The sequence below is a fragment of the Convolutriloba macropyga genome, chromosome 13 (genome assembly GCF_964194025.1).
Source record: "Convolutriloba macropyga chromosome 13, txConMacr16.3, whole genome shotgun sequence".
NCBI lineage: Eukaryota > Metazoa > Xenacoelomorpha > Acoela > Convolutidae > Convolutriloba > Convolutriloba macropyga.
Genome location: NC_134480.1, coordinates 37,878,872 through 37,902,518, shown reverse-complemented (window position 1 = coordinate 37,902,518; position 23,647 = coordinate 37,878,872). Strand labels below are relative to the sequence as shown.

The 23,647-nt window shown below is 34.6% G+C and overlaps 1 protein-coding gene across 1 annotated transcript; it reads right to left on the bottom strand.

Annotated features, from left to right (window-relative positions):
* Nucleotides 1-350: 350 nt before the first annotated feature.
* Nucleotides 351-21,610, bottom strand: LOC142351712 (voltage-dependent calcium channel subunit alpha-2/delta-4-like). The gene is made up of 9 exons (XM_075403856.1): nucleotides 21,544-21,610; nucleotides 18,202-18,979; nucleotides 14,096-14,290; nucleotides 10,291-10,437; nucleotides 7,299-7,479; nucleotides 4,721-4,881; nucleotides 3,969-4,201; nucleotides 696-884; nucleotides 351-415 (listed from the first exon to the last, which is right to left on the bottom strand). Exons 2-9 carry the CDS (start codon nucleotides 18,219-18,221, stop codon nucleotides 351-353), a joined length of 1,191 nt encoding a protein of 396 aa, XP_075259971.1. The 5' UTR covers nucleotides 18,222-18,979; nucleotides 21,544-21,610.
* Nucleotides 21,611-23,647: the final 2,037 nt, after the last annotated feature.

The following is a 23,647-nucleotide window of genomic DNA, read 5'->3' as shown; positions in this document are numbered from 1 at the left end:
TGCGCATATAATTACCCGCTTAAAGCGCATAATGCGCATATAATTACCCGCTTAAAAGGCATAATGCGCAGATTATTCGCCGTACAAAATTCATGCTGGGCATAAGAATAACCGAGAAAAGATTTTATTTGTCCTGTAATTTACAATGAAATGTGTAATAAGTGCCATGAACAGTTAACTTGACAGAGTAAAAAACATGATGGAGTTAAAAAGATTCAGTACTGATTTACACTTGAAGCTAGGTCCGGGCTGTTTTCATACTGTTCAGAATGGGAGAGAACCGAGTGACCACTGGGTTACTTGAAATAATTCGTTTGCAACCCAGGATTGATTCCCAGACCAAAGTGACCTCAGATCAGACCACCTTCGGGCGCAAAGGGGGAAATCTGCTGTTCAAAACTATAGAGGGTCTCGCCTGTGAAAACGCACCAACTTCTACAAGTCCCACAAAAATGATCAGAAGTCATTTTGGTCTGAAATGATATAATTAGGAAAAAAGAAAAGAAAGCAACGCCGTTTTAAGAGATACAAGAGTTTATAGTTTTACAGTTTAAGACAGACTGGCGAAATCTTTTAGCATACTCGGTTTGAAAGGGGAGAGCTGCAGGTTCGATTCCTGTAATGGACAATTTTTAAAGAATTTGAGCCCGCTGAGAACCCCCCTGAAACTCACCATGATTATTCATATGTCTTACCTCCTCCCCCATCCGTAATAAGGACTAGTAACTTGATGCAGAAGAGGTCCGTTGGCACGTTCTGGAACACCTGTTGTGCCCTGGTGAGAGGAATGTCCAGACTTGAGGTGCTGTTGACGTTGCGATATGATGCAATCAAGTTCTTCATGGTCTGTACGTTGTTCACTGTTCCGGGTACGTACCACACACCTGGACACAATAATATTTAACACACGGAGTACGGGTGTTAGCCTAATGCACACGTTGTAAGTTAAGCCCACATTAGATTACTACTTTGCGGTACTGGATGCGAGAGGGGTAATGGGGGAGGGGCGGAACTTGGGTTTTTTTACACCCCTAACTCCTTAAAACGGTGTAAGAGGGGAAAATTTACAATTTAACCCCCTCCTCCACTTCATCCAAAAGTTACGTAAAATGGGGGAAGGGGATAATGGGGAGAATTGGGTCGATTAGGGCTTTGTAGATTATACCCCACTAAACTTTCACCCCAAAATAATGTGGGAGTGAATATCAGTTATTACGTGAAAATCGGAGAACTCCGTTTTTAAAAGCTTTTCCACATAAAACTACAAACTCTACAAATATTGGACACTCTTCAATCGTAGGGACAACTAATCTGTTTGAAGTGCCTCGTGAAACGAAACTTGATACACCTTGCCATGCGTCATGCAAGATCTTGATAACTATTGCAAAATAGAAACACCTTGACAAGATTTTGACAGGCAATACTTTCTTTGAACACCTTGGTAAGATCTTGACAATATCTCATCAAGACATTTCTAGAAATTTTCTCGGCGTAACTTGTATAACTTGCATAACTGTCTTACTTCATTTTCACCCCATTACGACCAACATGATTAAAGATTTTCTAAAGTCTCGCGGTTGCCCACTAATCGTAATCTTTTGAGGACTAAGGGATTATGAAATGGAGTGGGGAACGAAGCACTGATTATCTAATATGCCTAGTGCAGAGATGTAAGCGAATTGATGCTTTTTTTTTAAATTCCTATCCGTGTTTGGGTATTATTATTATTGGCTGATTGGCTGAACCGACACATGTGCGTCATTTTTGACCAATTGGTTTTTTTCTGACATAAAAATTTTGGCGTATCATTAGAAAACCGTCGAGGTTCAACCGTAGTCTTGATCCATAGTGTTGACTCAGTACAAATTTAGTTCATAGTGTTCACTAAAATTGCTTTTTTAAAAAGTGGACAATCTTAAAATATTTAGGTTATCTGCCTACCCTCTTTTCCGCGATCTTCTTGATCAGACCTATACATTTCAATAATAAATATTTTGAATAACTGAGCTCTGATGCAAAAATAAACACATAAATTTTATCCAAGTCTCTGTTTTTTGAATCTCTTTAAATTTTGGCAGCCTCTTATTTTGATTGTTTTAGACTTATTACTCCAGTTGCCGCATTTAGTTAATTATAGAAATCTGCAAACTAGACTTTCAAATGATAGAACCTATCTAAGTTTTATATCTTTCAGAGATTATTCGTTTTTTCTTCACCCTTACCTAACGTCAAGTGTGTTTCAGTACTCGACCAGAATGAATGCAAGTGTTTCTAGAATAATGAGTACTGAAACACTGCAATATCAAGTCTATTAGTCATATCTGACTGGAATTACACTTGGAAAGTGATTCCAAAGTCTGGCCACTGCAAAATCAGAATTTGCTCCAGTCTGGCAAGTAAAAAAAACAGAATTGACACAGGTCTGGCCATTGTAAAATCAGAATTGGTCCCAGTCTGGCACGTAAAAAATCAGAAATAGCGCAAGTCTGGCCATTGTCAAACCAAGTCTGGCAAGTCGAAAAAGTGACATGAATCAGTCCATGATTCAGTAATGATGAAGAATTGCATTTATACTGGTCCAATAATGAAACACACTTAGAGTTAGGTACGGGTAAATCAATCCTGTTATTAAAAAAAACTTGAAATCGTCAATTGAATTACTTCTCAGTAAATCCTGAAATTACTTCATTGAATCCTAAGCTTCAAAGGAATAGTTGACTATTACACTTGTTTTTGGTTCTGAAAATAATTCCTTAGTCAAGGAGTGTCCTAGCATAAACAGAAATAAGGAGAAAATTAACAAAGTTTGAGCCAATACAAAACCCTATTTCGATCAATTGCAAAATTAATAATTGTTTGCTGCATTTTTTTGTAAATACCTCTCAAACAGTTTTTTCCCACGAGCTGCTGAACAGTTGTTTCATTTTCTGACTTTCCGCTCATTGTTTTTTTCAACAAAAAATGTTTGCTAGAATGTTTTAAACCTTTCATTTGTTTTTGGTTACTATTTTGAGAAAATTTCAACAAAAATTTTGCATTCTATGCACATCGCAAAAGTCTTTGACTAAATTGATGCAAAAAAAATGAAATCTTAAAGAAAATTATCCTATATTGAAACAATACTTTGGCGATCTATAGTTTTTGCAAAGGTTGCCCTAGTGGTCGATGAATAAAAAAACTTGCAAGAATCTTGCAAGGCAATCTTGCAAGTGAATGCATACCGGTACCGAAATTTTTATATCAGTCATTTCATTTGGTTTTCAGTTAGTTTGAGCTACCAAAAATACAAACATAAAACTTTCAGAATTCAAAAACTTGCAAGATTCTTGCAAGATTCTTGCAAGATTCTTGCAAGATTTTTAATCCGGGCTAAAAAATTTTTTATTGAATTCGGTTTTGTAATTTGTTCAATAAACAATAATTTGCTTCAAAGATGTTTTCTACAACATTTGTAACCTGATTTATTTTTTTGTCTTGATTGATATCTTGCAAGATTCTTGCAAGAATCTTGCAAGTTTTGAATCAGCTTGCAAGATTCTTGCAAGTTTTAAATTCACTCATCACTAGGGTGCGCATAAAACTTTGCAGTTCGTAAATTATTTGACAATGATTCAATTTTGCTTGAAAAGATTGGGAAATTTTGGGCTTATTAGCTTCTTTTTGATCCATTTTGGTACATAACGTATATGTTCATGTAGACTTACTTCTACCACCTCAACCTTTTTCATGCTGAGCTCTTACCCGGAATGACCCTTCTAATATACCAAATCTAAAACCATATATGGTTCCATCCAAAGTCTAAGTAAAATATATTGCATGATCTTTCTATGGTTTCTAAGAAGCCATATATGATCTTAAGTATGCTTTCAAAAATTCTGAAAAAAATAGCTTTCGTAGCACAAATAGCAAATCCAAAAATTAGAAAAGACTACAATTGAAAATTTTAGGTCGACTTTATTTAAACTAACCCTCATTGCCCGCACAGACTTTCTGCAACTCCTTACTGGTCGGGAGGAGATAGAGGGAGTTATCTTTGAACAACATCACATTGATCAAGTCTCTCTCGCTCAGAGTGTCAAGGATCCTGGCTGCAGTTTTGCTGATGAACCTACTCACCTGTCCATCTACACTGCCGCTGGAGTCTATCGCAAACAGCACCAGTTTAGGGGGCATTGCTGCTTGCGTGTACCAGGGCTGGAACCTGTGAGGTATAAAGTGAAATATTTTCCGTCTGTACCCCCATCTTAGTGGCCCAACATAGCTCATTTTAAAACTAACTACTGGCATAATTTTGGCAGCAATTGCTAATAATTGTTCTATTTGATCGCTATTGAACTATGCATTAAATTTTTCTGATGTTTTTCAAACGAAATGATTCCTTTCCTTTTTTTGGAAAATTTTTTATCGACCGTTTTTTTTGTGGGAAAATGGCTTCAATTAAAACTGCGAGACTCGTGTTTAATATAATTGGGACCAAGTTGAGTGAAAACACTTTTTCTCAATTCTTGAGGCAGAAAAGTGCCATGATTTCTTTCCACAAGTTGAATCACCAATTTTGTAAAACGAAATCAAAGTATATCATAGAATAATTGTACCATTCGAAGCAACTTTCCTGTTCTTTAGCGCGTTTTTGTCGTTTTGCTACTCTTGATAACAGCAAAGAACTTTCTACATGTAAAAGTTTAGAAAGACTCCAACAGCAAAAGTTAGTTATAATAACCTGGGATCGAATGTGATTTTTGGGCTAACTAGTCCAACGGGGAACAACCTGACAGCTCCTGAGGGGGTGGAGAAATGTGTGTAGCCCGTGAGATGGTTTCCATTACTCAGTTTCACCATATATGGCTCCAGCTCTCTTGTCCACAGAATATCTTTGTACACCTGGACGTACACATAGACTGTATTCACATACTTTTAGTGATCTTTTTAACAAAAATATGTTTCATTCTGTAACTGCTTCTTTATCCCCCACTCGCCTCTCGGTGGAATATAACCATTCACTACTCTTTCTAATGTGTAAATTTAGGCTCTCACTTCTGCAAATTATTTTCAGTATTAAGCTTATAAAAGCTTTACTTGGCGAATTGAAAATCCTCTTAAGATGACCTGAAAATTGCTTAAAAAGGCTGCAAAAAATCTGTGCATATCAATTCCAAAATTTTGAATTTTTTATAGGAAAACTAAAATTAGAGATTTTTAAATGTCGCAAAACCCAATGGTCTTTGGCCAATTGTTTTTTTTTCTGACTAAAAGTGTTTTGTGAGCAATATATATGTTCCTATAAAAGCGACTTAATTGGAATTGATAATTGTCTCTTTTCCAATGAAATAAATTGGGTGACGAAAAACTCAGCGGGCAAAAAATGAAACCGGCCAATGAAAAGCCGGTTGAACCAGATCGGGTAGCTGAAAAGTTTATCAGTAGCAAAACGTATTGCATTTTCGAATAATTCAGACCAAAAAAGCAAACAAAAGTTGGATATTTTCATAACTGCCAAGATACCACCATCCACGATACCCACTGGAGGCAATGGCTTAGCAATTTAGAAAAACGAAATGATACTTCAGAAACTCAAGACTTTCAGATAGTTTCAATTACGCGTTTTTCTTACCACGAAGGTAATGATAAACAATTTTTGTTCAGAGAGCGTGACACGTTTCATTATTACGCAAATTGAGCGAAAAGAAATGTCGAGCGTGTGTGAGAAAATTCAAAACAAACACATAAAGTTTCAGCTAAATATTTACACTTTCCTTAATTGAAGTCAACTTAACTTGGAAGGATTTTACCGATAACTAAGAAAGATTGAGAATAATTGATTACTTTTATAACCAAAGTTTTGTTTACTTTCTGATGGTCTCAAGCGTGAACAACAAAGTTTGTCTCTTTTGCTTTAGAATGGTTATTTGAGCAAATTTTGGAGGTGGATTTCTAAAGCTTCTACTCCAGTTGATCATAGTAGAATTAGACAGTGTTTTGTGTTTTTCTCGGAGACAAGATTTTGACTTCCATTTTGCTTGTATTTGATTTTACACTGTTCGATTTTAACAAATTGGCTTTATGAGAATTAACGCTGAGTAGAAGATAATTCGGGAAAGCTGGAGGACTTTTACAACAGTTAATTTGTTCATTACTGAGTATCATTCCTAAGTTTCCACTAGCTTTGGGCATCGAGCTGAACTTTGCAAAAAGGCAAATTCAGAAAAAATGACACAGAGAAACGTTATCAAGCTGCCTAGAAGCGGATCACTCAATTTTACAACAAATTTTTTTCAAGGAACTGAGAGCTTACGGGTTGACCATTTTCCTGCAGATAGGAAAGTATATGTGATATAAAACGTCGTTTTCTCAGAAAGGACAAAAATCAACTATGGTACCTATTGAAGAACAGCTTTGAAGGCTCTCAATTTTACTATATACATCGATAAACACATCGATGAACACTGTCCAAATCATGCATCATCTCAATATTTTGGAAATAATGAAGGACGAGTGCCTCGAATAAATGTAAACTAACAATGAATACTGGTGAATCCATTTCAAACAGAACAATATTTTTTGTAGTGAAGTTCAACGGAGAAGGAATCAGAACATAAGATCAGATATTTTGGGAATGATATTGATCCAAATTTTAACTAAAAGTTCAATTTAAAAATGTGTTTCAAATATACCCAAGACGATAAGATCAACAAAATATTATCGGGCTCCAAATACTTCTTGAAGCCCAATAATTGTTTTTCATGCCCTTAGCTGTCACACAATAAAAATCAGATTTCAAAACCTTAACAATTCGTCACTACAACGGATAAACCGACAGACAATTTGGGAATCAAAGTATAATACATGATGAAAAATTTGAAAAGTCAAGGGATCTTTGGACTAAATTTTAAATATTATCAGCAGAATTACCTCGGACTCAAATGATTGTTTTGCAGTTCAAAAATGATATTTTTCATTATATCTATTTCATGCTGACAATCGTCTTGTGGTGAAACGTTTCGAACACGAAACCTTTAATTTTGATATGAAATATTGCACTGGAGAGATCGAATATTTTTATAGTATTTTTGATTTGTAAGCTTGTCAATAAACTTTTCAGCTGGTTATTGATGCAATTTACTTGTCGGTTCTTTAAAAAAACTTTGTTTTGCGGCCCTTAAGAATAAAGCAAAAATATATTATGTAATCAAAAATTGTTCCCGACGACATTTTGACATTTTTTCTAAGTAAACTTTCTCTCTTAAGGAATTCCCCAACCCCCCCCCCCCCCCCCCCATCACCCAACCACTCTTTCGTACCTCCTCGGTGCACTGGAACACATCGACTGGAGTGATGACTGCAGACTGCATCGTGTTCACCCTGTCATAGAAGTACCTCTTCTTGGGAGTGAAGGAGAGGTTGCTGGCACGAGTATCCAGAACTGTAGTGGGTCCATTGCGAAACGAATACAGCAGACACTGTGGGGGGTATCTGGAAGGTCTAAATAGGCAGATTTTAGCGACCCATGTTGTGGTTTACACCGTTGAAAGACCGTGAAAAAAGAGCAAAAAGTGGTAGCAAAATATTCAGTAGTGTAAAATATGTGCTATCCAGCCACTCAAAAAAATCTGTTATAAAACACGTAATTTAGACGTTTTTATAAAAATTATAAAAGCAGTTTTTATTTTATTTTTTTAAAAAAAATCGTCTAAATTACGTGATTTTATAACAAATTTTTTTGAGTGGCTGGATAGTACATATTATAGACTACTAAGTTCTACCCATTAATTTTACCCAATTACAATTTTTAACGGTGAAAAAGGATGAAAACTTGTCCTTAGTTGAAGGGTCAGTTGGCTTTCGAATGAAAGTTTTCAAAAAGAGGTGTCAATTTTTCGCATGTAACTTTCCCTTTGCAGTTCCAGAACCTATTTTTTTGCCTTGGAAAAATTGCAAGTTCTGTTTCAAAAGGTTGTCATTGACCAACTCCAGCGAGTACTTTTTAGTTCGGAGTGGATGCTAGCTTTTAAGTATACTCTTCAACAATAGGTATTAATATAGGACAGTTGAAAGAATCATCAGCATCAATGAAAAATTTTGTTTGAACCTGCATTGACTCATGCAAAAAACACGCACATTTGTAAATCAGGCAATTTAGATTACAGCTTTTGACACTTCTTAAAAAAGAATAAAAGTCACTTACGGCTTTTGGCCCCGTTTCAATCTATAATTCAGATACAGCAAAAAGCATTAGTCTAAAATACACATAAAATTGAGGCTGTCGTTTATTACAATCCAAGAATTGAATTCTATTGGTGCTCCGTCTTTTTTTGTTAGATGTTTTCACTTATTTTCCATGACTTTGATCTTTCAAAACGGGATAAGCAGGTAACAACTAGCAGATATTGGGTTTTCATAGATGATTTCAGTATTCTTTCGAAAACTTAGAGCAGCGCTGAAGCTGCTGGGAAGTCCTAAATTCAAGGTGAAAAGGTTATTTTTAGGAGTTTTGAGCCCCAAAATAGGGCAATTTTTCAGGTTTCTTTGTCAATTTTTAAGTTTCTTGTTTGATTAGTCTTAAGTGGACGTTAGTCAAGTTTGAAAAGTTATGTCTTTTGTTGGACGTGAATTTTTAATATCCAATTTATTATCTAAATCTGTAGTTAATGATAACTTGAACACGCAAAATGATAGTTTTGTTCAATCAACTGTTTTGAAGATGTTTGTCTTCTTTGTGTTTTTCGACATTTAGGGGCAATTAAAACTTTTTTAAACTAACTGCGCATGACCAAATGATTTCTAGAGATACAGAATTGGTTTTGACAATTTTAGCGTCACGAATTTTGGCGATTTTTTAACAAATTTAGTTTTTAAATGTTTTTGACAATTTTGGTGCACTCTTCCGAGTCTCAGGATCGACAAGGGCCAGAAATACGTCTATATGGTTTGATAATAGGTTTATTTTTTATTAAAAATGGCAATCAAGAGTTAGAACAAAATTTTGAGCAAATTGAACAAATGAACTTGAGCAGTTTAGTTTAGTTTTTGCTTTTTTTTGCGATTTCTTTATCCTTTTCTAGTTCTTGATTCAATTTGTCGCTTTTATCTGCAACCTGATTTCTGCTAGTCTGCAGGCCAGTAATTTTGATCATTTTAGTCAGATGAAAACAGTTTTTGAAGCCCTGAGTAGGCAGGATTAAGCCAAAAATTTGCAAGGAATTTGTTTTCTCGTCAGTTTTTGCATTGTTTTGTGTCTAATTCCTTTTTTCTGAGCTCAAGTAGTCAATAAAATTTGTTATGAACGCGTGTTGTGTTAACAGTGCAATTTTGGTTTGAAGATGCTGACAACAAGGTACTCTGGCAATTCTTTCGTTTTTTTCCTATATTTTGCTCTTATTCCATTTGTTGTTCTGCTTGTATCTCATTTCCTCTTAACTAGAAAGCAAGTTTTTCATATTTGCCGAGTTCTCTGCTCGTTTTCACAAATTTACTGAAGACCGTAGTATTCAACACGCTGATCTTCAAAATATATGCACTTTGATTTCTTTTATTTTTGTTTTTATCAAATTTTTCGAAACAAAGTATGTTTAGCTGGCATTGTTCAACTGGTCTGATGGTCAGGTACATTAGTTTCAAGTTTTTCATTCAATTCTTCAGATTGTTTTTCGGGACATGTCTTACTATGTTTTTTCATGTGGTTTTTTTTTGTTTTTGTGATTAAATTTCTAATTATTTAAGTCTTAAATGTATTCATCATATTTTATTTTGCTTCAAATACCATTCTACTATGCGTTTATGGTTGCTATTTTTGCCAGATTGTTTTCTGTTATAATCAGTCCCCGCTTTTTCTGAACATTTGAACCCTGTGAACTCCATTGACGGATAAGCGTTGCAAAGCGTTCTAAGAAGTCAATATATTCCCGTTATTGAGCACGTTTAGTACAGTAGTTTCTCGTCAGTTTTAGTGTTCTGGTATCGAGCTGGTGAACCTAAAGTTGCCATGATCTGCAGCAACGCGGCAAAGTGAATCTTGAGTGCAATATGAGCTATTGTTGAATGCTTATGACGACTTCAATTTTGCAGTGTTTAGCAACCTAAGTCACGTTCTTTGTTTATGATGTGACGTCTTATAAGGCACAGAGGGTTGATCTGTAACTTTATTACATGCAGTTGTTGTCGCAATCAATTCTGCAAAGCTTAGAATAGATCAGGTTTTGTAAGGAGCCCATCATTTGCAAAAAAATTCAAATCTGGTTGATGAAAGACCGGGTTGGCTCACATCGACTCATTTGCACCATCTGAGATACTTACGAGTTGAACATGTAAATTCTCTCTGCTTCTCTCTTCAACTCGTTCACTGTTTCTTTTGTCTGAATGAACAACTTTTTGAAACTCACTGCCATCGACTCCAGATCAGGATCAAACTTGCGCAGGTTCACACTTTTACCATACACAAACCTGTGAACACAACCGAACATTTAAAGGTAATAATAGAACAGAACCGAACAACTGAGCAAAATTCCCCCGAGTCGAGAAGAAGAAGAAGTCGAAACTGTAATAGACCAACATAAATTGCATGTTGATAGACCCTAGTTATGGTGCATATAAAATCTGCAGGGATAAACTTGCTCTTTTTCAGTGTTCATCAGTAAAGCAACCCCCCCCCCCCCCCCCCGAAAAAAAAATTGTATCAGAAGTCACAATAAGAAAGCGGTTTCGGATTATGTGTTAACTTAATTTTTTCACCAAAATAAAGTTCTAAAAATTCGGTTAGGAAACTTCACGTTGAACAAAAATTTTGAATTGCGTTTGAACAACCGACTAATTTAATTGACCAATCGTCCGGTTGAGCAATCTGATGCTTTTTTTTGCTTCTTAAAAGAGAATAAAATTTTCCATCAGTAGATTTTATTTGCATCTTGTTCTGAGATACTTAACTCAGACTGAAGAAATCGGAACACCAGTACTGGAAATAGGAACAACAGAAAACCTTGAGAATAAGATTAAGTGTGATACAGTTTCTTGTCGGTTGTTTCCTGTTATTAGAGCTGTTAGCCAAAAGAAAACTGTCTACTTTGAACATAAAGTTCCCAAGTATAGAAGTCATCGCTTTATTATAAAATTATTTGCATGTTACCGTTGTGAGGGCTCAAAATTACAACTACAGTTCTTTTCAGATAAAAAGGATCTCAAATATTCTAACATGCCAAGAATATTTCTCCATTTCCTCAATCCCAAGTTTTCAAGTATGCTCTTACCTTGTAATTTCGATCGAGTTTCCCTTAAGTTTTGTTCTAACTTCACTTTGTTGTGGAAATTAAATACCAAGAGAAAACAAATTTTTGACAACTCGTCGATTTTTGATCTAGATATATGATCAATCTTTTTTAAAAAACTACAATCTCTACAACTCTTTAATTTGCCTGAAATTTTGCATTAAAACTGGTTGTCGGAAGTTGCTAAAGATTTTTTAAATTCAAAATATGAGAGGCACGATTAATCTTGTTGAAGCAACTTAAGTGTTAAGTGTTGAATAATTTTTTAATAATATTTCCGAAGAAAAACTGTATCAGTTTTGAACAAGCGTGTCTCAAATTTTTATTTACCTAAAAAAGAAACTTTTTCAGCTACTGTAAAATTACGGACTTGAAAATTGTTTAATTTCGATCAACAGAAAAATTTTCATTTTAAAACTAGTTTGCTCTAATAGTTGAGAGTCTCATTAACCCAAAAAATTTACTCCAATTGGAGTTATACTAACTTAATTTCAACCAATTTTCACAAAAATTCCACTAAGCAATATCTTGTACGAAGATTTGCACCTTGGTTTCAATGTAAATAACTAAAGGATGATCCTTCTCTTTCAAAACATTATTGCTTGGAACATGTTTGCAAGTTCCAATTAAGTTGCCAATGTCATTGTAAACTAATTGATTCTGCAAATAAAGCAAGGGTGCGTTTAAATGAAGCAAGTTACCAATCGCAAATTCTCTCCTATTGAGAAAATGCTTGTTTTAAAAATAGACGTTCTAAAAGTTTTCTTTGACTGCTCATAAAAACTGAAGAAAACGGTTAAAAGGTTTCGCTTTCGAAAAAAAAACCGATTCAAATCATTTCGAAACATCTTTCAATTACATCATCAAGCTTGTTTAATAAGGAAAAGGTTACTCAAACAAAATTAGGCTTGAATTATTCAAACCACTGATAGCAGATTACATTCTATAGATAAAATTTTGCCATAAAAAATGGATTCTGGCATTGAAAAAAGTAATTTTCAACTTCCCAAAATCTTTAAATAGTACTTTGTTCTGATTTTCGAGGAAGATATTTCAACTTCATTTTCCGATAGCACTTTCTAGGGGAGAACGCACACAAAATCTTCTAACTATCAAAAATTGTTTACTATACATGTGGCAATGTTTGTAGCTTCTGTCTTCTTAATTTGGCTGCACTTCCTTCTGACTTCCTCTGACACAAAATATTTTTTGAAAAAATTGACCAAACAGTCCGAGGTGAGAATTGAATGACTTTATTCACTAAACGAATCTTTGAGGAAAACGTTCACGCGATAAATTTTAACAAGATTTTACATAGTCAGGTATAATAGAAAACTTGTTTGATAAAAAAATTATATAAAAATTCCTAGGATTACCAGTTGCGGGATTTGGAGACTAATTGGCAATTGGCTTTAATAAAAAATTTCACCAGAAGCACGTCTTATGCCAAATAAATTTTTTGAGCCAAAAACAGTGACAAATATTGGTTCTAAATTAAAGCTAAAAGAACTGTTTAGAAAACAATGTAGGTAAAAAAAAGGGTCCCAGTAAAAAAGTTGAACAGATAAATAGATGTTTGAGAGTTTTCTTATTTTTTCCTCCTTTTCTAGCATGTGAAAGTGATTTGAAAATGAGATTGACAGAGAAAAATTCAATCAAGCAAGGAAAATATTTGAAATATATATATATATATATATATATATATATATATATATATATATATATATATATATATATATATATATATATATATATATATATATATATATATATTAGCTGTTTAATTGCTCCATTGAGGACGAATTTCAGTAATCACTCTGAGCCAAAAATTAATAGTGTTTGCCCTAGAGTTTCTTAATTAAAGTTTGCTTGCAATGAGCAAGTGATAGGAAAAACCTTAATCTACGCGCGTAAATCAAATTTTGCAAAAATATTTTGAAGTCTAATTGTCCGAATTTTTGCATGAAGTGACTCGGAACACAGTTTCTGATAGTAGTCAATTGTCAATGATTACATAATATCCAAATGAATGAATTGTTTCTATACATTTTTCCAGTCCCTTTCGATTTTTTTTGTTATAAACAATCTTGAAAAATTTCTGCCAGAACCTTTCTAGATAAACACTTTTCTACCAAATTTTAAGCAGTTTTTTCAGCAAAAATCTCATAAGATAACCATTTTCTGTCAGAACGTTGCAAAATCATCATTGTTGCGACTGAGTTTTACACTATAAAAACTGCATTAAAATCAATACAAAATCCTTGAAATCTTAAAATGAAATGCTAGCATCGCAATATTTGGATGTACAGATATTCTGGGCATCGACAAAAAAGCGGACAGAAATGACAAATTTTCGCTTTTCTTTAGTCTTGAAAAAGTTTCAGATGCTCTTCGAGAGCGAGTTGAGCAAAAGTTTTTTAATAGAAAATTATGTTGGGAAACGGATTTTGCATGCAAAAGTTTTGTCCAGCAGAAAGTCTCGATGTCGGCACAATGGTGGCGTCACTCATAGTTCTCATCAGAGGTTTTCCAGGTCTCGAAATCCACAACCCCTTTATCACACCTCCCCCAATATACGATTCAACCCCTTGGGTTATAATTAATATACGATTAAACTTGTAACAGGTCTTTCCCCATTATACCCCCCCCCCCCTCTACAGCTTAGTGGCGAGATAACAATAGCCTCCCTCATCATGGTAAATATACCATAATTAGGGGCTATAATTTCTTGGGGGGCTTTAATGGGAAAGACCTCTTGTATCTTATGTATGTGTGTTTGGGGGGGGGGGGGGTGGAACCAACGCTAAAAATGCGATTTTACTTTGGCTTTTAAAACCTACTGTTCAAACATGCTCAATCCATTCGCTTTGGGAACATAAGCGAAATTTGTGATCATTGTGGCTCTGTTCAGCACAAGGAACATCTGATTGGACAATCCTGTTGAATTGAAGTTGTAGCTGATACGAATGCGGTTTGTAGCATAGAAGGAGCCAGAGTACTGTCCCAAGGATGACGTCATCAGTGATGTTAGAATCCTGAAAAAAAAAACAAAATTCAACTGACTCCGAAAATACCCCCCCCCCCCGCCCTCGGTTTGAAGTTTGACGGTGAATTTTCGTAAGGAATGCGGTGAAATGCGGTGAAAAAAAATAATTCTCACCGCGTATTTTTTACATCTTTTTGCGGTGAATCGCGTCGAATTATTTATTTTCACCGCGTTTTGGGTTTCCTTACATTAGAGAAGCTTCCTCACGCGGGGACGAACTTCTTACCTCCTGCATGCCTTCAAATTCTTATCCCACTGCGCCAACTGTCACATACTTCAATGATATTTCTTGTGAACTTAAATCAGATTCAATAAACGTTGAAAAGCAAATGCGGTGAACTTTTGTAAGAAATTCAGTGAATTTCGCGGTGAATTTTTGTAAGAAATTCCGTGATATGTGGTGAATTATTCTTTTTCCACCGCATTTGCCGCTTTCACCGCATTTCTTACACTAATTTGCCACAAAAGTCGATGCGGTGATTTTTTGTAGGATATGCGGTGAAATATTTTTTTCACCGCATCTACCGCAATCACCGCTTTTCTTACAAAAATTCACCGCATTTCTTAAAAAAAACTCACCCAAAAATCTCGACCCGGGCCGCTAATTAAATTCACGATAACGTTAAGCCTGGCGGATTATTAAACATATGCAAAAATTGATATGATTGGGTCAGTAAAACAACCTAGTTTAGTGATCTTTTTAAAGAAATTAAGCGAAAACTTTGATATCTTTGGCTTTCACTGGGGATGAATTATCGCTGCTGTTGATCTGTGTAAAAACGTAATAAATGGGCTCATAAAATTTTGCATCTGTTAAAATTCAAATTTTTGCTCACAAATGTTGTTACTGTGAAAAAGCATATCTCCCCATTTTAAAAATAAAGTGAAGCAGAAAAAAAAACGAAAAAACTTCTCGAAAAATATTATAATGCTGGAGTTTTTTCCACCTATTTGCAGTATTTATAGCAATCTAATTCAACGTATAATACTTATGCATGTCTTTACTACGTGAGTTGGCATCTTTAGAAAAAAGGAAGATGAATAGTCTGAATCGAATCCAAATTGTTTTTCTAATGCTTTTGCTAACGCATAATGAAGCTTTCCCGTTTTTCACCCCATGTACATTATGAAACCCCCGTTACCAGACACGAGGCATTACAAAGTAAGTTAATATGTACAAATATGACACGGGTTCCGGGGAGAAGAAAGTATATACCCCCTCTAAACTGGTGGGTTCAGTCGGGAAAGAACCCGCACAATAATGCGAGAATTGAGCTCGTCATGCTAATAGGAAAAAAGAATTGTTTGACAGATTTTCTTAGATCTATCATTTCTAAGTTCCTAGTAGTGTTCCAATGCTTCGTCCCGCTGTATCTGCAATTAATCAGAATTTAGATATCTTTTCTATTTGCGCCTCCATCTTATCGGGTAAGTGTTATTTGCTGCCCCCGACGCTCGTACCATGTTTTTACATAATAGTTAGCTATCTAATGGCACCTGCTCAGTAACTGGGGGCACATAACTATTGCGGGCAGAAACGAAATTGAACCAAAATAAGGTAGAGTTTGTTTGCTTCATACTTATTTGACATAAATATATATTCATTTGACGGATAATCTTACCGCTGCCTACTTACTTCTGTCAGTATTTAACGCTCAATCAGTTGAACGACAGTAAATATATCTACGTCTAACTTGCGTGCCTTCAAAACTTTATATCTTTTCATTACATTAATTTACACAAAAATGAGAATTAAAAGAAATGCCTTAAATTTCAAGCTTCTATCATGTCGCCATTAATATACTGTCATTATTTTCCATTTAAAAAAATCGAAAGTGACGCATTCATTGAGCAAAAAAGTGAGAAAAATAGTTGGTCGTCCCATTTCAATAAATGAAGCAGCCGTTAATTTAAAAATTGCCATAATTATGAAAAAAATGTGTCCCTGAATAAGAAAATAAAAAGAGTAGCTGACTGTGCATTTGTTTTTCCGTGAGCTTTTCCGGAAATTTTTTCGTGAGCTTAGGAATTGGAGTTGTCCTTTGAGAGAACATTTCATCGCACATTTTTTGAAATGTTCCAAAATGACCTAACTTATTGAAAAACCCACACGAACACATAAAAAAACAAAATGAACTGTATCAGCTCTTACATTGAGGTATGCAATTTGTAGTAGCTACTGACACAAAAACTTTTTGGCTCCAAAAGATTAATCAGAATGACCTCAATCAACATTTTTTAACACGCATACAGACGCTTATTTAATAACTTTTCTTAATTAATCTCAACTGGGTCAAATTTGATACCAAAGGTTGGAGCAGCTCATTAGATTGATAGCAGAATAAATGCGAATTAGCTGGTGGATTAAATGAAGCAAACGCTTTTCAGCCGAACGAACATAAAATTCTATAAATTTGCTTCATTTATGCTCGGAAAATTGTCTTTTTTTTTCTGAATACCAATTTTGTGGAATTTTTGAAATTATCATCGCCCAGGCTCGAAAATAGTTTGCGAATCGGAAAAATTTCAAAAATGGTTTTCATAGGAAGATAAAAAAGTTTTTCCTCTGAAATTTTCTTTCTGAACTTTTTTAATTTTGTTTACTTTCACTTTTAATTTTGCCTTTTTTCCACTCTATTTTCACCTCATTTTCTATTGGAGTTCTGTTATTACTCGTGTACAACTACCGTTGTTTTTTGTGTCATCGGACAGTAAAATTGGCTCTAATTTATAAGTTTCGTCATTCTGACAATTTTGAATGCCATTGTCAGAAGGGAAGAATTTTTTTAATCATTTCCTCTTGCGATAGTACCAGTCAAAAATTTTGTCATTGATTTACAATTTTTATCGCCCGTTGAGCACTATACAACCTCAAAGTGTGCTTTAGCGGTGGTTTCATACTTATTGTACAAAGTTTCGCTACTTTTTTTGTGTAATCAACAATATACAGAGTCGTGAGAAAGGAGAGTCAGAATTTCGTATTCTAAGCTGCGAAAGAGCAACTTAAGTGAAGGTTTTTAGATGCCAGATCTCTGCAGAGTTGTAGTTCAAGTAAATCTGCAAAAATTTGCTCCGAAATTCTAACTCAGATCTCGATCTGCTACTCGATTCTTGACGAAATTTTTCTCGGGCATTCGATCAAAGTCACGTATACTTATTCAAGTGCTGAAATAACAGAAAGAGTTGACAATTGAAGACAACAATCTGGGACCTTGACCTGGGACTGAAGACATTACCCTTCGATTGTTATTGCCCTTTCTCAAAACAGCTTCTGGATGGCAACAACAACCATAGTAGTACTCATATACCGTTCCGTAATGAGCAATATAATTTTTTCCATAAAATCTGTCTTTGGTAATTTTTTCACCCGTAAATTATTTTCTCCTAAAAGTTCAACACGTTCACAATGATCAAGAAAAATTTTGGCCCAATATGAATAACGAAGTCTTTTGCGGGAATCACTCTTCCCTTGCGAATTAAACTTTAGATTTTTAAAAAAAAAAACAAAAACGAAAGTATACAAAATTTATAGTTAAAATTATTCTGCATCGTGTTCATTTTTCAAAGATTTCAAAATTTTTTGTCGAAATGATTGAACTCTTATTTTCTTGTTACGACTGTAACTATCGAATACATTGAATTGACTGTCCGCCCATTGATTGAAATTACAAAACCCTATTTTTTATTGGTTTTACCCTCTAATATGGTGAAAAAAGACATTTTTTAACCAAAGGCTGGCTGAATTATATAAGAAATTGACCCGTTTAAGTAAGAAAAGTGCAAAATTAGTGAAATAAAAACAATCATTCTGTGCTATCTTTCATAATTTCGCGAATTAAAACAACGATATGAAGCGAAAGGTCAAATTAATCTATCTAAATGGCAAAAAAAGTTACTTACCAGAGTAGATATTTCAGCATTTTGTGCGTTTAACACAAACAAATAAATGCGATCAATTAAGACTAATGATTTGATTGGTTGGAGTAAATATATCAAGTGTGTCGCAATAAAGAAGCACTAGGCGGAAAAAAGGCTAAATCACAAATTGCCCAAGTCCCAAAGAAGAAAGATTACACTTCGAAATTGACGATGAGATAATTGAAATTGAAAGTAAATCACCTTTCTCGCTTTTTGAGATAGAGACAAAATACGAGAGGGTGCAAAAGACAAATAAGGTTCTGAGAGAAATAAAAAGTAAGACATAGAAAATAAGCTGAAATTTAGGGGTAAAAGGGGCGGGAGGGGTGGGTGAAAATGGGGGTTTTGAATTGGGTGTAATGATTTTGTTTTTGTTTGTCAGTATACCCTTTTGGCTCTTAAATCATTCAGACGTAATTTGTAGACGTCACAGATAAATCTCGCCCTTCATAAACACTAAATTATGATAAATTAGTTCACGTCCTTTTGTTTTTTGTTTTGTCTGCTTTGTTTGTTACGGCCGGGGAGGCATTTTAGGGCCAGTAACAGTTACGCCGTGAATAAATTCGGGAAGTAATGTTATTATGTATCTTAGTAGTAGTAGTAGTCAGCATTAATGATGGATAAATTATAAATCATAAACCGTTGGTATTAGTGAGTGAGTATGTGTAGAGAGGTCGAGAATTATAACTAGTAATATATTCGGTGCTGGTTTATAACTGGTTAGTTATGAGAGTGGAGGTGATTGATTGTCGGGGGGCTGAGGGGAGATTTGACAAGTGAGGAAACAAAGTAACCAAGGTGTGTTGATGACTGCAGTCCAAAAAACACCTGAAGATATTTTTCCAACCAGCACAATCACAACAACGCCTTCCCTTTCATGTCGTAATCTCTCTCTCCAATTTTCAACAAAAATCCAATTCCTCAATTTGTCCATATTTTCAACTATTTTTGCTTTTTCATTTCGTGAGTGATCAACAAATCTAACCTCTCCTCCCCCTATCAACCTCTCCCCCCCTCCCCTCCCCTCCCTCCTCGCTCTCGCCCGCCCCTTCTTCCCTGCCCCGCAACTCTCCAACTCTCAATTAGATTTTAGATTTCGGCGATTGCACTCCCCGTCAGACCCCCCCCCCCCCGATTCCCTCTTCCAAAAATACACCTGACAACTGCTTTTACGTGGAAATGAAAGCAAACTTCATATAAATGGACGGATAATTGTGTGAATTTTCAGTGTTTTCCTGTTTTTTTTTTTCAAATAGTCTTTTTTCGTTCTCAACTTGATTAATGACCGTTTTGCCATCTCTATTCTTTTACGTGGTGCACCTCCCCTTTGGCCGGAGCTTTAGGTATTTAGTCATCAGACCTTTAGAGGAATGAATTACAAGCCATGAAGACTAGATCATCGGTGCGAAGACCATCTGGGGTCTAGCTCTTTGAGGAGTCGAGTCCCGTGAGCCTCAAATTTTTACACACTCTATATATCTATTTTTTAATCAGGTACCTGCTATGTGGAAGAAGTCGCTCAATCACAATGGGTTTCTTGTCGTATAGTTTTTAGATTAGTCTATGAGCAAACATATGGCACATGGGTATGTGTATAAGCGTATCGGTGTGCGAGCGTGCGTACTTTTGTACATGAGCGGGTGTGGTGATATAAGATGCGTGTGTTTCTTTTTCTTAGCTCGTGCTTGCAATTTTTATGCTTGACAAGGATTTGGTTTCTCTTGGAATCAGGTGCGGTCACCCAAGAAGAATAGACGTGATTGAAGTTTTAAATATGTTTTTCAAAAACATTTGCTCAATTTCTTTTCTAAAACTTTAATAGTTGTGTTTGATGTTCCCAAAATAAGGTTTGATAAAACATTCGCTCATAAAGATAACTGGCAAAAATTTGATTAGAAAATGGGAATTCAAAAACTCACAAATGAAAAAAATCTTTCTTTGCATCAAGTGCTCAAATAAAAAAAAACTTTAAGTTTCTGAAAAAAACACTCTGCAATTCTCCTGTTATGTAACTCCTAATTAGATTGAAAAAATTATGCCATTTGCCCTTCTCATAACCGCTGCTTCCTCATTTCTATATTCTTATTCGTCATTTCAAGAATTAAAAAATGAAATAAGTATTGGGACAATTATGAAAGACAGGAGGGCAAATTTATGACATAAATTTATGAGACAAAAAGCCATTGCAGTTAACACTGATGTTTTAATTTTTTGTTTGTGTTTGGTTTTAGCATTTATTTCTGCCAAATGATTCGTTTTACTGTTCCTATGAATGTTTGAAATATTGCTGACAACCCCATCTCGTTCATTTAATTTAATTGTTTTTCTTTTTATACTTCATTGGTTTAATTTGCAGTTATTTTCCAGATATCCGGATTTAAAAAATTGGCAAAACTTTAAAAGAGATTTTAATCTGTTAAATTTTGAAAATTTCGAAAAGAAAAAAATGAGATTTTACTGGCTTAAAGGGAGAATCAGATTTTTAAGACAGTTTTTTGTGTTATATGTGAAGTTAGTGTTGTTGATTCTCTTCAACAAAACTGTGGATAAAAAACTTTTCTTTACACATGATAATCTATCTATTGATATTGGGCAGAAGTTATACTTGCTTTCGATTGGTCATTTACTCAAAAATTGAAAACAGCTTCGTCACTGAACATTCGTACGTTAATTAGGAATGTCAAAAAGTTCTAATTTGTTCTTTTTAGTTATTTCCAAAAACTCGAAGAAAAGCTTTGGGCGACAAAAATTTGTTAAAGTAAGGCTGCAGGAAAATTCAATATACGCACTTGTTTCTTATGTTTTTTTCACATTTTGTTTTATAAAAACAACTGCAAATTGTCTGTTTTCGTATAGTGAAAAGAGTTCCCTCTATATGAAATTTGTTTAACAATTTTAGTCTTCTGCTTTAGCTGTTAATCTTTCGGAAAATTTTCTAAGGAAATTTCTCGAAACCCATATTAAATTTTGGAGGATCAAATGTTTGGATCGTCTAAAATTTTACATTTCGTTTCGAAATCGTTAATAATTTCTATCCCTGTTGTCTTATTTCTTTTGTATTTCCCGAGAAACAGATTTTGATAGCCCAAAATTGTTTTTTTTAAAGTTTAATATCAGTCGCTTCAAAAACCAGATCTGCCTAATCTAAATTCTTTGTCTTTGAAAACCATTTTAAGAAAGACATTTTTTCCAAAAAGACATTTCCAGATGTCTAAAATATGTAGCAATTTGACGAGGAATATTGTTAGTTTAAACTGCCCGGATTCTAAAAACTCTCTTTCATTCTTAACAGAAATAAATTATGCGCGGCAGGGTAATAACTTATAACTTATTATAACTTGTAACTTAGGAATCCTCTGATAATAAAGATCAAACAAAAATTCCAAAGAGAGGAAAAAGCTCTCAGAGCTTATGATAAAATTGAAATAAAATAGCCCCGAACACTTTTCCATCATTATTTTTTCTTCCTTCTTTTCCTTCATTTTTTATTCATGCGTTCATTCCGTAACTTATGTCATCACTGATGGAAAAGACAATAAAAGTATACCAGAGAAAATTGGCTGACAATTTTATCGCTTTTTGCCCACAAGACACACAAAAAATCCCACTGTGCATAACAACACAACGATAAACAAAACAAACAAACAAAGAATATAGTAAATATAAACAAAGAAAAAATCGCTTTCTTCAAATCGGTTCATTTTAGTTCAATATGTAAACATATGCTGGATAAACTTTTTGCTTTTAAGGTTGTTGTTTTACGACATGGTTCTATGCACAGACTATAATTACGAATGATGCATTTATTTTGTCTCAAAATTCAGAGCAATTAAGAAAATGAAAATTAATGCCCGGGCTGAAAAAATTATCGAAATAAAATCATGCTTATTAAATGGTGTCCCGCTTTTTCACCCTTATTACTTTCTCCCCATATAACAACCCCGATTTCATCATGGTTTCTTAGTCGAATTGGTACAACTTAGATTCAAAATATGTAAGGTTTGGGGAAAGGATTTTCGGGTGAACATTTTCGGGGTAAAAGTATATGACTATAAAATAAGGTCATTTATATGAAAAGAAATATGATTTTATCTAATATCTTCAAAATGAAGTGATTGCAGGTTGATATTTCAGTTAAGTTTTTTTTCTTAATAAAGTTAAGTTTTTAGCTCCTCCGTTTCAAGATCTGAATTCAGATTTTCGCAATCTGAAAATGTTAAATGAAAATGTTAAATCAATAAAAAGTTAAATCATTCAAAATAAAAAAAAACGTTTAATCTCAAATTTGATAAAAAGGTAAAAGCTTAAATAAAAAATTTTAGAGGTGAAATTAAGAGACGTAATATTTTCCCTATAAAAAGCAGACTCAATCGCTGATATTGGAAACTAAAAGCGGAAAAATCATCTAATTGTACTTCCCATTTCGATTTCCACAGTGAACGGAGAAGGGAGGGTCAATACAAGAATTTGAATTTGTACCCTAAGTGTCCCCACTTGTGAAGATACTTTAATTGTCTACAATTGTACAGACTAATGGGCATTTTTTGATAATGAATGAACAAATATCGTCATTGCGTTGAACTAATTGCTCTCTTGAAGCTCACGCTCTATATTGGTTCATATATAAAGCGATACAGAATTTTTTAATCAAAACTTTGTATTAAAATCATGCCTGCGTAACAGACAAATTTCAATTGAATTTTGTAACATTTCACAGAAAAAGGAACTTCTTCGTACTCGCAAAAATACTGGTCGAGGTGTCAGCGCTAATTCAGTGCACAATTTTGCGGGAGGAGCACTGTAAAGCGCTGAAAAATCGTGAAAAAAAGAGCTGAAAAGCGCTAGATTTTGACGGTGGCCGCCGTATTGTCCGACAGGGCGCTTAGCCGCCCAGGCCTAGAGCTCGACTTATGAAAAGACTTTAAAAGTCTAGTAGGGGGGGGGGGGCAATATTGACTATAATTACACGGTCGAGCTTCCTAGTTAAAGTCGAGCTAATTTCTTTTCATGGGTCGAGCTTAAGTCTTTTCATAACAAAGAAAGTCCAGCTAAGGTCTTTTCATGGGTCCACCATTAGTCATTTCATAACCAACAAAGTTGAGTAAAGGTCTTTTCATCAGTCCACCATTAGTCTTTTCATAAGTCTTTACATACAGGAGCAGAGCCAGAGCAAGAACCAAAAAATGAGAAATTTAGCCTACAATTTAAGTAAAATGAGCGATAAAATTAACTCTGAAGCTGTAATTGGCTAATTTAAATCACTGTTTTGTAAGCGGATAAATATACCGTCAACTAGCGTAACGAAGGTATAACGTAGAGACCCCCACCATAATATCCTTATGGGATTGGGGATCTTTTTTCCGTTTGTGCCCCCCAGTATTATGGCACGTGCTTCTGGGGGGTGCAAATAATATACACCCACTAA

What these genes read in the sequence shown, in the direction of transcription:
- LOC142351712 (XM_075403856.1), bottom strand. Translation starts at nt 18,221, where the DNA reads ATGCTGAAATATCTACTCTG. An exon ending in ATGCTGAAATATCTACTCTG is followed by an intron (nt 14,291 to 18,201) that starts GTAAGTAACTTT and finishes TTTTTTTTTCAG; the next exon opens with GATTCTAACATCACTGATGA. An exon ending in TATTACGGATGGGGGAGGAG is followed by an intron (nt 416 to 695) that starts GTAAGACATATG and finishes GCGTTTTCACAG; the next exon opens with GCGAGACCCTCTATAGTTTT.